Source organism: Mytilus edulis, chromosome 2 (genome assembly GCF_963676685.1).
Source record: "Mytilus edulis chromosome 2, xbMytEdul2.2, whole genome shotgun sequence".
Lineage (NCBI taxonomy): Eukaryota > Metazoa > Mollusca > Bivalvia > Mytilida > Mytilidae > Mytilus > Mytilus edulis.
This window is the reverse complement of record NC_092345.1, coordinates 2,008,336-2,026,824: the sequence shown is the minus strand read 5'-3', so window position 1 is coordinate 2,026,824 and position 18,489 is coordinate 2,008,336. Positions and strand designations below refer to the sequence as shown.

Sequence of the window (18,489 nt, the reverse complement as noted above, 5' to 3'; positions counted from 1 at the left end):
GTCAAAGAACTTAGAATTGGTTATATGATTCTGACACAGGATAACTGTAGTCAAAGAACTTAGAATTGGTTATAGGTTTCTGACACAGGATAACTGTAGTCAAAGAACTTAGAATTGGTTATATGATTCTGACACAGGATACCTGTAGTCAAAGAACTTAGAATTGGTTATATGATTCTGACACAGGATAACTGTAGTCAAAGAACGTAGAATTGGTTATAGGTTTCTGACACAGGATACCTGTAGTCAAAGAACTTAGAATTGATTATATGATTCTGTCACGTGATACCTGTAGTCAAAGAACTTAGAATTGGTTATATGATTCTGACACAGGATACCTTGGTTATATGATTCTGACACAGGATACCTGTAGTCAAAGAACTTAGAATTGGTTATATGATTCTGACACAGGATACCTGTAGTCAAAGAACTTAGAATTGGTTATATGATTCTGAAACAGGATACCTATAGTCAAAGAACTTAGAATTGGTTATAGGTTTCTGACACAGGATACCTGTAGTCAAAGAACTTAGAATTGGTTATATGATTCTGACACAGGATAACTGTAGTCAAAGAACTTAGAATTGGTTATAGGTTTCTGACACAGGATAACTGTAGTCAAAGAACTTAGAATTGGTTATATGATTCTGACACAGGATACCTGTAGTCAAAGAACTTAGAATTGGTTATATGATTCTGACACAGGATAACTGTAGTCAAAGAACGTAGAATTGGTTATAGGTTTCTGACACAGGATACCTGTAGTCAAAGAACTTAGAATTGATTATATGATTCTGTCACGTGATACCTGTAGTCAAAGAACTTAGAATTGATTATATGATTCTGACACAGGATACCTGTAGTCAAAGAACTTAGAATTGATTATATGATTCTGACACAGGATACCTGTAGTCAAAGAACTTAGAATTGATTATATGATTCTGACACAGGATACCTGTAGTTAAAGAACTTAGAAATGATTATATGATTCTGACACAGGATACCTGTAGTCAAAGAACTTAGAATTGGTTATATGATTCTGACACAGGATACCTGTAGTCAAAGAACTTAGAATTGATTATATGATTCTGTCACGTGATACCTGTAGTCAAAGAACTTAGAATTGATTATATGATTCTGACACAGGATACCTGTAGTCAAAGAACTTAGAATTGATTATATGATTCTGACACAGGATACCTGTAGTCAAAGAACTTAGAATTGATTATATGATTCTGACACAGGATACCTGTAGTTAAAGAACTTAGAATTGATTATATGATTCTGACACAGGATACCTGTAGTCAAAGAACTTAGAATTGGTTATATGATTCTGACACAGGATACCTTGGTTATATGATTCTGACACAGGATACCTGTAGTCAAAAAACTTAGAATTGGTTATATGATTCTGACACAGGATAACTGTAGTCAAAGAACTTAGAATTGATTATATGATTCTGACACAGGATAACTGTAGTCAAAGAACTTAGAATTGGTTATATGATTCTGACACAGGATACCTGTAGTCAAAGAACTTAGAATTGGTTATATGATTCTGACACAGGATAACTGTAGTCAAAGAACTTAGAATTGATTATATGATTCTGACACAGGATACCTGTAGTCAAGGAACTTAGAATTGGTTATATGATTCTGAAACAGGATAACTGTAGTCAAAGAACTTAGAATTGGTTATATGATTCTGACACAGGATAACTGTAGTCAAAGAACTTAGAATTGGTTATAGGTTTCTGACACAGGATACCTGTAGTCAAAGAACTTAGAATTGGTTATATGATTCTGACACAGGATACCTGTAGTCAAAGAACTAAGAATTGGTTATATGATTCTGACACAGGATAACTGTAGTCAAAGAACTTAGAATTGATTATATGATTCTGACACAGGATACCTGTAGTCACAGAACTTAGAATTGGTTATAGGATTCTGACACAGGATAACTGTAGTCAAAGAACTTAGAATTGGTTATATGATTCTGACACAGGATACCTGTAGTCAAAGAACTTAGAATTGGTTATATGATTCTGACACAGGATAACTGTAGTCAAAGAACTTAGAATTGATTATATGATTCTGTCACGTGATACCTGTAGTCAAAGAACTTAGAATTGGTTATATGATTCTGACACAGGATAACTGTAGTCAAAGAACTTAGATTTGGTTATATGATTCTGACACAGGATAACTGTAGTCAAAGAACTTAGAATTGGTTATATGATTCTGACACAGGATAACTGTAGTCAAAGAACTTAGATTTGGTTATATGATTCTGACACAGGATAACTGTAGTCAAAGAACTTAGAATTGGTTATATGATTCTGACACAGGATAACTGTAGTCAAAGAACTTAGAATTGATTATATGATTCTGACACAGGATAACTGTAGTCAAAGAACTTAGAATTGGTTATATGATTCTGACACAGGATACCTGTAGTCAAAGAACTTAGAATTGGTTATATGATTCTGACACAGGATAACTGTAGTCAAAGAACTTAGAATTGATTATATGATTCTGACACAGGATACCTGTAGTCAAGGAACTTAGAATTGGTTATATGATTCTGAAACAGGATAACTGTAGTCAAAGAACTTAGAATTGGTTATATGATTCTGACACAGGATAACTGTAGTCAAAGAACTTAGAATTAGTTATAGGTTTCTGACACAGGATACCTGTAGTCAAAGAACTTAGAATTGGTTATATGATTCTGACACAGGATACCTGTAGTCAAAGAACTTAGAATTGGTTATATGATTCTGACACAGGATAACTGTAGTCAAAGAACTTAGAATTGATTATATGATTCTGACACAGGATACCTGTAGTCACAGAACTTAGAATTGGTTATAGGATTCTGACACAGGATAACTGTAGTCAAAGAACTTAGATTTGGTTATATGATTCTGACACAGGATAACTGTAGTCAAAGAACTTAGAATTGATTATATGATTCTGACACAGGATACCTGTAGTCAAAGAACTTAGAATTGGTTATATGATTCTGACACAGGATACCTGTAGTCAAAGTACTTAGAATTGGTTATAGGATTCTGACACAGGATAACTGTAGTCAAAGAACTTAGAATTGATTATAGGTTTCTGACACAGGATACCTGTAGTCAAAGAACTTAGAATTGGTTATAGGTTTCTGACACAGGATACCTGTAGTCAAAGAACTTAGAATTGGTTATATGATTCTGACACAGGATACCTGTAGTCAAAGAACTTAGAATTGGTTATATGATTCTGACACAGGATACCTGTAGTCAAAGAACTTAGAATTGGTTATATGATTCTGACACAGGATACCTGTAGTCAAAGAACTTAGAATTGGTTATATGATTCTGACACAGGATACCTGTAGTCAAAGAACTTAGAATTGGTTATATGATTCTGACACAGGATACCTGTAGTCAAAGAACTTAGAATTGGTTATAGGTTTCTGACACAGGATACCTGTAGTCAAAGAACTTAGAATTGGTTATATGATTCTGACACAGGATACCTGTAGTCAAAGAACTTAGAATTGGTTATATGATTCTGACACAGGATACCTGTAGTCAAAGAACTTAGAATTGGTTATATGATTCTGACACAGGATACCTGTAGTCAAAGAACTTAGAATTGGTTATATGATTCTGACACAGGATAACTGTAGTCAAAGAACTTAGAATTGATTATATGATTCTGACACAGGATAACTGTAGTCAAAGAACTTAGAATTGATTATATGATTCTGACACAGGATACCTGTAGTCAAAGAACTTAGAATTGGTTATATGATTCTGACACAGGATAACTGTAGTCAAAGAACTTAGAATTGATTATATGATTCTGACACAGGATAACTGTAGTCAAAGAACTTAGAATTGGTTATAGGATTCTGACACAGGATAACTGTAGTCAAAGAACTTAGAATTGGTTATAGGATTCTGACACAGGATAACTGTAGTCAAAGAACTTAGAATTGGTTATAGGATTCTGACACAGGATAACTGTAGTCAAAGAACTTAGAATTGGTTATAGGTTTCTGACACAGGATACCTGTAGTCAAAGAACTTAGAATTGGTTATAGGATTCTGACACAGGATACCTGTAGTCAAAGAACTTAGAATTGGTTATATGATTCTGACACAGGATAACTGTAGTCAAAGAACTTAGAATTGGTTATATGATTCTGACACAGGATAACTGTAGTCAAAGAACTTAGAATTGATTATATGATTCTGACACAGGATAACTGTAGTCAAAGAACTTAGAATTGATTATATGATTCTGACACAGGATACCTGTAGTCAAAGAACTTAGAATTGGTTATATGATTCTGACACAGGATAACTGTAGTCAAAGAACTTAGAATTGGTTATAGGATTCTGACACAGGATAACTGTAGTCAAAGAACTTAGAATTGGTTATAGGATTCTGACACAGGATAACTGTAGTCAAAGAACTTAGAATTGGTTATAGGTTTCTGACACAGGATAACTGTAGTCAAAGAACTTAGAATTGGTTATAGGTTTCTGACACAGGATACCTGTAGTCAAAGAACTTAAAATTGGTTATATGATTCTGACACAGGATACCTGTAGTCAAAGAACTTAGAATTGGTTATATGATTCTGACACAGGATACCTGTAGTCAAAGAACTTAGAATTGGTTATATGATTCTGACACAGGATACCTGTAGTCAAAGAACTTAGAATTGATTATATGATTCTGACACAGGATACCTGTAGTCAAAGAACTTAGAATTGGTTATATGATTCTGACACAGGATAACTGTAGTCAAAGAACTTAGAATTGGTTATATGATTCTGACACAGGATAACTGTAGTCAAAGAACTTAGAATTGGTTATATGATTCTGACACAGGATACCTGTAGTCAAAGAACTTAGAATTGGTTATAGGTTTCTGACACAGGATACCTGTAGTCAAAGAACTTAGAATTGGTTATATGATTCTGACACAGGATACCTGTAGTCAAAGAACTTAGAATTGGTTATAGGTTTCTGACACAGGATACCTGTAGTCAAAGAACTTAGAATTGGTTATATGATTCTGACACAGGATAACTGTAGTCAAAGAACTTAGAATTGGTTATATGATTCTGACACAGGATAACTGTAGTCAAAGAACTTAGAATTGATTATATGATTCTGATACAGGATACCTGTAGTCAAAGAACTTAGAATTGGTTATAGGATTCTGACACAGGATAACTGTAGTCAAAGAACTTAGATTTGGTTATATGATTCTGACACAGGATAACTGTAGTCAAAGAACTTAGAATTGATTATATGATTCTGACACAGGATACCTGTAGTCAAAGAACTTAGAATTGGTTATATGATTCTGACACAGGATACCTGTAGTCAAAGAACTTAGACAGGATACCTGTAGTCAAAGAACTTAGACAGGATACCTGTAGTCAAAGAACTTAGAATTGATTATATGATTCTGACACAGGATAACTGTAGTCAAAGAACTTAGAATTGATTATATGATTCTGTCACGTGATACCTGTAGTCAAAGAACTTAGAATTGGTTATATGATTCTGACACAGGATAACTGTAGTCAAAGAACTTAGAATTGGTTATATGATTCTGACACAGGATACCTGTAGTCAAAGAACTTAGAATTGGCTATATGATTCTGTCACGTGATACCTGTAGTCAAAGAACTTAGAATTGATTATATGATTCTGACACAGGATACCTGTAGTCAAAGAACTTAGAATTGGTTATATGATTCTGACACAGGATACCTGTAGTCAAAGAACTTAGAATTGGTTATATGATTCTGACACAGGATACCTGTAGTCAAAGAACTTAGAATTGGTTATATGATTCTGACACAGGATACCTGTAGTCAAAGAACTTAGAATTGGTTATATGATTCTGACACAGGATAACTGTAGTCAAAGAACTTAGAATTGGTTATATGATTCTGACACAGGATACCTGTAGTCAAAGAACTTAGAATTGATTATATGATTCTGACACAGGATAACTGTAGTCAAAGAACTTAGAATTAGTTATAGGATTCTGACACAGGATAACTGTAGTCAAAGAACTTAGAATTGGTTATAGGATTCTGACACAGGATAACTGTAGTCAAAGAACTTAGAATTGGTTATATGATTCTGACACAGGATAACTGTAGTCAAAGAACTTAGAATTGGTTATATGATTCTGACACAGGATACCTGTAGTCAAAGAACTTAGAATTGGTTATATGATTCTGACACAGGATAACTGTAGTCAAAGAACTTAGAATTGGTTATATGATTCTGACACAGGATACCTGTAGTCAAAGAACTTAGAATTGGTTATATGATTCTGACACAGGATAACTGTAGTCAAAGAACTTAGAATTGATTATATGATTCTGTCACGTGATACCTGTAGTCAAAGAACTTAGAATTGGTTATATGATTCTGACACAGGATACCTATAGTCAAAGAACTTAGAATTGGTTATATGATTCTGACACAGGATACCTGTAGTCAAAGAACTTAGAATTGGTTATATGATTCTGACACAGGATAACTGTAGTCAAAGAACTTAGAATTGATTATATGATTCTGACACAGGATAACTGTAGTCAAAGAACTTAGAATTGGTTATATGATTCTGACACAGGATACCTGTAGTCAAAGAACTTAGAATTGGTTATATGATTCTGACACAGGATACCTGTAGTCAAAGAACTTAGAATTGGTTATATGATTCTGACACAGGATACCTGTAGTCAAAGAACTTAGAATTGGTTATAGGTGTCTGACACAGGATACCTGTAGTCAAAGAACTTAGAATTGATTATATGATTCTGACACAGGATAACTGTAGTCAAAGAACTTAGAATTGGTTATATGATTCTGACACAGGATACCTGTAGTCAAAGAACTTAGAATTGGTTATATGATTCTGACACAGGATACCTGTAGTCAAAGAACTTAGAATTGATTATATGATTATGTCACGTGATACCTGTAGTCAAAGAACTTAGAATTGGTTATATGATTCTGACACAGGATAACTGTAGTCAAAGAACTTAGAATTGGTTATAGGTTTCTGACACAGGATACCTGTAGTCAAAGAACTTGAAATTGGTTATATGATTCTGACACAGGATACCTGTAGTCAAAGAACTTAGAATTGGTTATATGATTCTGACACAGGATACCTGTAGTCAAAGAACTTAGAATTGGTTATATGATTCTGACACAGGATACCTGTAGTCAAAGAACTTAGAATTGATTATATGATTATGTCACGTGATACCTGTAGTCAAAGAACTTAGAATTGGTTATATGATTCTGACACAGGATAACTGTAGTCAAAGAACTTAGAATTGGTTATAGGTTTCTGACACAGGATACCTGTAGTCAAAGAACTTGAAATTGGTTATATGATTCTGACACAGGATACCTGTAGTCAAAGAACTTAGAATTGGTTATATGATTCTGACACAGGATACCTGTAGTCAAAGAACTTAGAATTGGTTATAGGTTTCTGACACAGGATACCTGTAGTCAAAGAACTTAGAATTGGTTATAGGTTTCTGACACAGGATACCTGTAGTCAAAGAACTTATAATTGGTTATATGATTCTGAAACAGGATACCTGTAGTCAAAGAACTTAGAATTGGTTATATGATTCTGACACAGGATACCTGTAGTCAAAGAACTTAGAATTGATTATATGATTCTGACACAGGATAACTGTAGTCAAAGAACTTAGAATTGGTTATAGGTTTCTGACACAGGATACCTGTAGTCAAAGAACTTAGAATTGGTTATATGATTCTGACACAGGATACCTGTAGTCAAAGAACTTAGAATTGGTTATATGATTCTGACACAGGATACCTGTAGTCAAAGAACTTAGAATTGGTTATATGATTCTGACACAGGATAACTGTAGTCAAAGAACTTAGAATTGGTTATATGATTCTGACACAGGATACCTGTACTCCTGTAGTCAAAGAACTTAGAATTGGTTATAGGTTTCTGACACAGGATACCTGTAGTCAAAGAACTTAGAATTGGTTATATGATTCTGACACAGGATACCTGTAGTCAAAGAACTTAGAATTGGTTATATGATTCTGACACAGGATAACTGTAGTCAAAGAACTTAGAATTGGTTATAGGTTTCTGACACAGGATACCTGTAGTCAAAGAACTTTGAATTGATTATAGGATTCTGACACAGGATACCTGTAGTCAAAGAACTTAGAATTGGTTATATGATTCTGACACAGGATACCTGTAGTCAAAGAACTTAGAATTGGTTATATGATTTGAATTTATATTCAACTATTTGCTTTTGTGCAATACACTATGCCGTTTCAAATTGTTTTCCCTCAAGATATGGTCATATTACATAATCTCAAATTTCTAATGAAGTTTGCAACCATAATTACCCATTTAAATACATTGTACTTTAAATGAGATTGGATTACCTCCCTTAGACTTCTTTAATATTGTCTTGATTGTTAAACCCTTGTTTCCCCCCTTTTTTGCCTCCAATTCCTAAATGGTTTGAGCCATATTCCCCCAAGGTCAATCCTAACCATCCCTTTGTGGTATGAAAACTTGTGGTATAATTTCAGAGAGATTCATACACTTAAACACAAGTTATTGTCTGGAAACTACTATAATGCTTATTTGGGCCCCCAATTCCTAAACTGTTGGGACAATAACCCCCAGATCAATCCCAACATTCCTTTTGAGGTTATGAACCTTGTGTTTAACAAATTAAATAAAGAAAATAAGGAAAAATGGTAAAAAAAATTAAAGAATCCAGACCCTCATAAATTGTGTGTTTCTGTATAACCAGTGCTATATTATTTGATAATATTCAGGATAAAGAATCATTGAAGGTTATATCCAACCATTTCAGATGTGATAATAACTGGAACCCTGGTTTTAAGTGATAATTCTATTTATAGCAGTTTATGACATGTGACACATGGGTGAAAAAGGGGAGGGGGATGCTTGTGTACCTTTTGGGCTGGTTAAATTCAACATATTTCTTGCCTATATAAAGTCACGCATACAGGAGCCCATTTTGTTTTTTAATATTTGCCTTTCTTTATACATCCATTTCTGTGAGGAGCTGGTTATTATTTGGGGATGACAACTGTTGTACAACCTTTTTCTCGAGCCTGCGACTTTTCCTTGTCATTGATGCTGGCAGCATCCACAAATATTCACTCTGTGGTTAAAGTTTTTAAAAATTTAATAACTTTCTTGAACTGTTCTAGATTTTGGACAAACTTGGTAAGCTTGTTTATGATCATAAGATAGAATCCTGAAATAAATTTTATGAAACAAAAAATCCTGTTTATCTGAATTTCATTTATAAATGGACTTAGATTTTAGGCCAGTTAACATTATATTCACTCTGTGGTTAAAGCTTTTAAAATTTTAATGATTCTTTTAAAACTTTCCTGGATTTCTGCCAGTTAACATAACATTCACTCTGGTTAAATTTTTGAAATTTTAATAACTTTTTAAACTATCCTGAGATTTCTACCATACTCTGACAGAAGCTTATTTATGATCATAAGATAGTAAACAGAAGTAAATTTTGTAAAACAAAAAACTCTGTTTACATGAATTTATAAATGGGCTTAGTTTGTCTGCCAGTTAACATTATATTACATAGTCTGCAGTTAAATTTTTAAAATAATTTATAAGATTCACAAACCATCCTGGATTTATACCAAACTTTGACAGAATCTTCTCTTACAATCAAAAGATAATATCTAGAGGAAAGTTTTTTATAATGTTCCCCCCATTTTTGTTAACTGTAAATCTATTATGGGCATTTCCCTATCATACTGAAAACATAGACAACAGCAAAAGAAAGCAAGACACTGGGTTCCGTGGAACCATTACAAATTTTTGTGTATTACTATCAGCTTATCAAATGTATAAAACATTTAACTTCTTGTTAATATGAAGAAAAGAAAAGAAGGTACATAAAAACAGAAAAAAAGACATTATAAATTTCATGTGGCTTATGGAACTGGTAGTAAGCCTTTCCTCTACACTGAATGTCTGACTAATACTCATAGATGAAAAACAGCAATAAAAATCTTTTATGTTGCTTTTTGATACTGTCAAGTGCAGTAGAAATTTTGTGTCAAGACTAAATACGCTTTATTCTTTTCTTTTCCATTCAACCGGGAAAGTATTGATAAAAAGACATGAACTGTGTTTACATAATGTTTAATCATACTTAAGACAATTAATGACTGTATCTCATCAGTAATTAAAGACTTAAGTCCAACAATCTTGAAATAATGGTGACGCAGTTACCAACATTTAGAAATAATGAATAATATCTCTGTTTGTTGAATAAGAAACAACATTTTCAGATATAAATGAGATGAAATAACTTCCACTAATTCAATGTCTACACAATTATCTCCCTTGGTTGAATTATAAACGAATGTTTCAATCCTCCTCTTCTGGTGCTAATCCACCAAAAACTTCTGTCGGTACATGTTGCACTTGTACTTCTGTATAAAGATATAAATAGACTGTATAGGCCTTTATTTGACATGTAGTTTATAAATAGATAGTAGAAGCCTTTAACATGTAGTTTATAAATAGATAGTAGAAGCCTTTATTTAACATGTAGTTTATAAATAGATAGTAGAAGCCTTTAACATGTAGTTTATAAATAGATAGTAGAAGCCTTTAACATGTAGTTTATAAATAGATAGTAGAAGCCTTTATTTAACATGTAGTTTATAAATAGATAGTAGAAGCCTTTATTTTACATGTAGTTTATAAATAGATAGTAGAAGCCTTCATTTTACATGTAGTTTATAAATAGATAGTAGAAGCCTTTATTTTACATGTAGTTTATAAATAGATAGTAGAAGGCTTTATCTTACATGTAGTTTATAAATAGATAGTAGAAGGCTTTATCTTACATGCAGTTTATAAATAGACTGCAGAAGCCTTTATTTTACATGTAGTTTATAAATAGATAGTAGAAGCCTTTATGTTACATGTATTTTATAAATAGATAGTAGAAGCCTTTATTTTACATGTATTTTATAAATAGATAGTAGAAGCCTTTATTTTACATGTAGTTTATAAATAGATAGTAGAAGCCTTTATTTTACATGTAGTTTATAAACAGATAGTAGAAGCCTTTATCTTACATGTAGTTTATAAATAGATAGTAGAAGACTTTATTTTACATGTAGTTTATAAATAGATAGTAGAAACCTTTATTTTACATGTAGTTTATAAATAGATAGTAGAAGCCTTTATTTTACATGTAGTTTATAAATAGATAGTAGAAGCCTTTATTTTACATGTAGTTTATAAATAGATAGTAGAAGCCTTTATTTTACATGTATTTTATAAATAGATAGTAGAAGCCTTTATTTTACATGTAGTTTATAAATAGATAGTAGAAGCCTTTATTTTACATGTAGTTTATAAACAGATAGTAGAAGCCTTTATCTTACATGTAGTTTATAAATAGATAGTAGAAGACTTTATTTTACATGTAGTTTATAAATAGATAGTAGAAACCTTTATTTTACATGTAGTTTATAAATAGATAGTAGAAGCCTTTATTTTACATGTAGTTTATAAATAGATAGTAGAAGCCTTTATTTTACATGTAGTTTATAAATAGATAGTAGAAGCCTTTATTTTACATGTAGTTTATAAATAGATAGTAGAAGCCTTTATTTTACATGTAGTTTATAAATAGATAGTAGAAGCCTTTATTTTACATGTAGTTTATAAATAGATAGTAGAAGCCTTTATTTTACATGTAGTTTATAAATAGACTTTGTCTAATTTATGCTCTTAGATTAAAAATGAATTTCTAATGTCTCTTACCTAAACCTATATGGTAAAATATATGCATAATTCAGTGGTTGTGGTTTGTTTTTGTGTTACATATTTGTTTTTCGTTCATTTTTTAATTTAAATAAGGCTGTTTGTTTTCTCATTTGAATTTTTTTACATTGTCATATCGGGGCCTTTTATAGCTGACTATGTGGTATGGGCCTTGGTCATTGTTAAAGGCCTTACAGTGACCTATAGTTGTTAATGTCTGTGTCATTTTGGTCTCTTGTGGACAGTTGTCTCATTGGCAATCATACCACATCTTCTTTTTTATATGTATTCAAACTATGATTATTACAATCACTAAAAATATCATAATTTATATTAAAAAATTATGTACAGAAAGTTGTAATTCTTTTACAAAGGTAAAGACAAAGAAAGCTGACGAAGTACTAAACACTTGGACTTAAATAGATTTGGCTAGTTTAATTTTCATAAAAATTAATAACAAAATAATTACTTTGACCTGTTGACAAGAAATTTGAACTACACAAAAAACAGGAATCATTTCAATAGAAATATAGCAGTTTTTAACAAACAAAAAATTTGATCATTATGAAGCTTGATTTGTCTTTTGTAACAATATGTGATTATTCAAAATGTTCATCTGATTTTTACTTAAACACTGTCTTCAGAATTTTTTTCTTTTCTGGTTTGTATGAAGTTGTGTACAATAATACTCTACCTTCAACATTTTCATCCTCATCACTAGAGAAATCAGAATCAATGTTGATTTCATCAGGATTTGTTGTTTTAGTCATCTCTCCTAACTCTTCGTCTGTAGTATTACTCCTAAGACACAAAAAAGTTTCCAATTAATTGTGTTCCATTAAATAATTGACTAACAGGATTTCTCTTATTAGGTCTTTCCACTTTTCCGTGGAAAGACCTATTGGTTTTCTTCTGATTATTATTATTATTTTTTTTCTTCCGCCAACTTTTTGTTCCTCCGCAATTTTTTTTGTTTCGCAAGATGTCGCTTAGACATATGGTATATGATATCGAACAGTTATTACACTTTTGTAACTGACCGTGTAACCAAAATCTTTCCCATATAAGAGTTATCTCCCCGAACACTGTTTTTCTTGTTATCACGTAATCTTCACAACCGTATAAGAAACCGACAAATTTATTTTTGCAAATTGCTCATTACATCTTCAGGATGTGCTGTTTTATTTTGACCGAAGCCGTATAGAGATTCCATATGAGAGTTATTTCCCCTTTTGTATTTGAAATTTTGAAATGTATTTTAAACTGGAAAACCATAAGTGATAGAGACCTAGGGTCTTTTGATTTGAGATCCTTGGTCCAAAAAAATGAAAATTAGGTCAAGGTCAAAGGTCAAGGTCATATTCTAAATTTTGATGTTGGCTTATTTTCACTCATTTTCATTAACCTTATCAGATATCGACAAATTATTTTTACTAAATTGTTAGTTGCGACATGTCGTAACATAATAATTTTGGTTGAAAGGGTGCGTAGACAATAAATGGGAGTTTTAGCCCCTACCACATCTAAAATTATGCGTAAAGTGATATTACTTATTAACCATACATATTAGAGACCTAGGGTCTTTTGATTTGAGATCCTCAGTTTGTGACCTTGAAATTGAGGTCAAGGTCATAGGTAAATTTGGCGTTTTAGATTATGACCTTTGGTTAAAATTCATATCTATACATCATAAAGCCATAGGAACTGACTTTTAGACTGATTTTTAATATTTTAATATCAAAATAGATATTTACTGGTGGAAAGACCTTCAATTGTTCTCTGAACAATTGGTTTTTAATTTTAGTTGTTTTTGGTTTTAACAAACTGTCAGGAACTGAGAAATGCTTCTAGTCAATGGCAGCAACATTGCAATATTGAATTTGGAATTTCAGGGATAATTCCGATTGAAATAAACAATTAATTTCCCCATGGGCGACAATGGTAGCCTTTTTTGAGATACAGACTTTAGAAAGTAGATTTTTTTAACGAAACCTTGCTAGAATCAAAGAAAAGTTATTAGGACAGTATTTTTTGGTCCAAAAAATATAGGTTAGCGTCACTTTTCTTAGCGCATTTTGTACTTATCTCCCATGCCTATCAATTTTGCCCTTAAAAATATGTCTTGTCCTAGCGTTGAAAAGTCATCTCAGTGCCTTTAGGGCTACGGAATAATTTTTATTTTGCCTTTTGTATAAAGCAGAGTGCACAAAGTCTCTAATAATAAAAAACCAGATGCTCCGCAGGGCGCAGCTTTATACGACTGCAGAGGTTGAACCCTGAACGGTTGGGGCAAGTATGGACACAACATTCAAGCTGGATTCAGCTCTAAATTTGGATTGTGATTAAATAGTTGACACAGCATAGGTATTGGACACAGAATGAATGTGGTCTAATGAACTTAAAATATTTTTTTTTGTCTTTGAGCAATCACTATGCTGTTGAATATTAATCTTCTCAAAAAAATGTTTGAAGAAATTTTCTTTTTATTTATCTGAAATGAGAAAAATTTAAACCCCCCCTCCACCATTTTTTTTTCACATCCCCCTTTCCCTTTTTTCAAAACTGATCTCAATTCAAATTTCTAATGGAGTTTGCAACAATAACTACTCATTTAAATACATCATAAAATATTAAAATGTAACAAAAAGTGCTTGTTATCACTGAATGGTAAAGATTGTTTTAATTTATCAGTTGGTAGTAAAAGTGAATATACATTGTGTATTGTATAAAACAATGATTTAAGTTGATTCAACTACTATTCTGGACAAAGAAAGATAACTCCAATCAATTGAAAATTTCTTGCTATTGCACAATACTGTGCAATTAAATATTTCTTGCTATTGCACAATACTGTGCAATTCAAAATATTTGCTATTGCACAATACTGTGCAATTGAAGATTTCTTGCTATTGCTGAATACTGTGCAATTGAAAATTTCTTGCTATTGCACAATACTTAATATAATAATTTTGGATCCTGATTTGAACCAACTTAAAAACTGGGCCCATAATAAAAAATCTGAAGTACATGATTAAATTCAGCATATCAAAAAAGTCAAAGAATTCAATTTTTATCAAAATCAAACTTAGTTTACTTTTGGACACTTTGGTATTTAATGTAGACCAATTTGAAAACGGGACTAAAAATTAAGAATCTACATACACAGTTAGATTTGGCATATCAAAGAACCCCAATTATTCAATTTTTGATTAAATCAAACAAAGTTTAATTTTGGACCCCGATTTGGACCAACTTGAAAACTGGGCCAATAATCAAAAATCTAAGTACATTTTTAGATTCAGCATATCAAAGAATCCCAAGGATTCAATTTTTGTTAAAATCAAACTAAGTTTAATTTTGGACCCTTTGGACCTTAATGTAGACCAATTGGAAAACGGGACCAAAATTTAAGAATCTACATACACAGTTAGATCCGGCATATCAAAGAACCCCAATTATTCAATTTTTGATGAAATCAAACTAAGTTCAATTTTGGACCCTTTGGGCCCCTTATTCCTAAAAACCTGTTGGGACCAAAACTCCCAAAATCAAACCCAACCTTCCTTTTATGGTCATAAACCTTGTGTTTAAATTTCAAAGATTTCTATTTACTTATACTAAAGTTAAGGTGCGAAAACCAAGAATAATGCTTACTTGGGCCCCTTTTTGGCCCCTAATTCCTAAACTGTTCAGACCTCAACTCCCAAAATCAATCCCAACCTTCCTTTTGTGGTCATAAACCTTGTGTTTAAATTTTATTGATTTCTATTTACTTATACTAAAGTTATTGTGCGAAAACCAAGAATAATGCTTATTTGGGCCTTTTTTTGGCCCCTAAACTGTTTGAACTAAAACTCCCAAAATCAATCCCAACCTTCCTTTTGTGGTCATAAACCTTGTGTCAAAATTTCATAGATTTCTATTTACTAAAACTAAAGTTATAGTGCGAAAACCAAGAAAATGCTTATTTGGGCCCTTTTTGGCCCCTTATTCCTAAAATTTTGGGACCAAAACTCCCAAAATCAATCCCAACCTTCCTTTTGTGGTTATAAACCTTGTGTTAAAATTTCATAGATTTCTATTCACTTTTACTAAAGTTAGAGTGCGAAAACTAAAAGTATTCGGACGACGCAAGACGACGACGACGCCAACGTGATAGCAATATACGACGAAAAATTAAAATTTTTGCGGTCGTATAATAATGGGCTCACATATCGACCAATCAGGATTAGCCATACTCTTAATTCTGAATACCATGTTATGCTCATAAAATGGCTGCGCCCATAAAATCTAATGGTGTATTGTAACCTTCAAGTGCTTTAATTTAACATTGTACTAGACTACTAGTACATGTTTAACATCAGAATAGGAATTTATATTTAAGAATAAATGCTTCTTTTTGTAAATTCATTGGGGTGTATAAGCGTTGACCGAAGTACATTTTGTTTGAAGCGCAGAAGCACTTCATTCAAAAAATGTGTGCACAGTCAACACTTTTACACCCCTTTGAAGTTACAAAAAGAAGCATTCAATACTTATATTTACATTATTTAGCTAGGATCATGAAAACACGATTTTTATCAATTTTTTATTTAATTTGCTTTATTGTGGGACCTCATGTTATCATGAATGATAAGTTTTGTTGTGTAATGCAATAGCTTAAGGAATAACATGTGATGTGCAGATAGCTAATCAGAATAACGTATTATAATGAAACATACATCTAATGTAATTATTGATTGATCAGAGTTCTAAATGGGGGACAGAAAAACATGCTAATCTGGTTTTCATATACAAATCCCTGCTAATCTGTTTTCATATACAAATCCCTAAGTACAATAATAATACCTGACAAATAGAATATTTTTATCTGGTTTGGGTTGATCTCGTAAGGATTCCTCTGCCAATTGTTTAGCTTTCTCTTCTAATCTCTTCATGTCATCTGTTGATTCTATAAATAGAAAAACACATGCCAATATCTTAATACCCATTATATGGGGACGAAGTCCCCAATAACAGTAGAAAATTCAATAATTTTTTTTTTAATAAAATCGGGAAAATTTTCCCGATATTTTCATTGTACTAATGAACTCAAAATCGCGTTTTTGAATTTCCGGATCTGCGCATAAATCTACTTCCGTTTCCGGTCTTGTTTGCGTGAGACTTTGAATAAAATGTATATTTATCAGTCTAAGAAATGAACTCAATACTAATTCATTTTTAAAAATTGTTTGCTATAAAAAAAAAAAATGTTACCTGATGACAGCGTTTCTTTGTTTACATTGAATATGACGTCATAACTTAAATAACGTCACAACTAAAATCCCTAACAACATAACCAAAATCGGAAACGTTACGTTCTTTGTTTACATTGAATATGACTTCATAACGTCACAACTAAATCCCTAACAACAGAACCAAAATCGGAAACGTTACGATATTTTCGTGTCTCTTTTTAACATGTTTGATTTATAAAAAAAAATCATACAGACTTTGTCCCCATTCACAGGTTATGCCTGCCTCATATTATCACAAACTATCATGCGACAATATCTGAATACCCATTATATCACAAACTATCATGCGACAATATCTGAATACCCATTATATCACAAACTATCATGCGACAATATCTGAATACCCATTATATCACAAACTATCATGCGACAATATCTGAATACCCATTGTATCACAAACTATCATGCCACAATATCTGAATACCCATTGTATCACAAACTATCATGCCACAATATCTGAATACCCATTGTATCACAAACACAAACTATCATGCGACAATATCTGAATACCCATTGTATCACAAACTATCATGCGACAATATCTGAATACCCATTGTATCACAAACTATCATGCGACAATATCTGAATACCCATTGTATCACAAACTATCATGCGACAATATCTGAATACCCATTGTATCACAAACTATCATGCGACAATATCTGAATACCCATTGTATCACAAACTATCATGCGACAATATCTGAATACCCATTGTATCACAAACTATCATGCGACAATATCTGAATACCCATTGTATCACAAACTATCATGCAACAATATCTGAATACCCATTGTATCACAAACTAGATATCATTGAGATGGGAGCCATCTCTGTGGGCCCCGCTGTCAATAACGTGGGGTAAATAAGTTGTATGGATAATCTGATATGAAGCATTATTTGAAGTTATTACATAGTCTCATGTGTGATTTTGATCTAAGATTTTAAGTTAAAACTGATAAATATTCTCATCTTACTTTCATAGTATAATAGTGATATGACTGCATGATGTGAACTCATTGTTTACTACTCTAAGGTGACTTCTGGAAATATGGATTGATGTTTGAACAATATGTTTAAAGGTGCTGCCCAATTGATATTTGTCACATATTTTTAGAATTATGCCTTCAATATATTATGACCCACCAAGTATAAAGTATGAAATATTAATGGTTCTCGAGAGGTAGAGCGGACACAATTTGTTAAGAACAACGAACAGATGGACAGACCAACAGACTGATCTTAGACCTAGGATGCATACATTATGACACATTCTCTTGT

At 32.1% G+C, this 18,489-nt stretch overlaps 1 protein-coding gene across 1 annotated transcript in view; it reads right to left on the bottom strand.

The window, feature by feature from the left end:
- Positions 1-10,254: 10,254 nt before the first annotated feature.
- The window catches only part of LOC139510057 (pre-mRNA-splicing factor SYF1-like), a 42,680-nt gene continuing 34,445 nt past the window's right edge, over positions 10,255-18,489 (bottom strand). The window contains exons 21-23 of the mRNA XM_071296277.1: positions 16,760-16,862; positions 12,606-12,712; positions 10,255-10,563 (exon numbers count right to left, since the gene is read on the bottom strand). Of these exons, the coding sequence (XP_071152378.1) occupies positions 10,499-10,563; positions 12,606-12,712; positions 16,760-16,862 (275 nt within the window). The 3' untranslated portion in view covers positions 10,255-10,498. The remainder of the gene's footprint in view (positions 10,564-12,605; positions 12,713-16,759; positions 16,863-18,489) is intronic.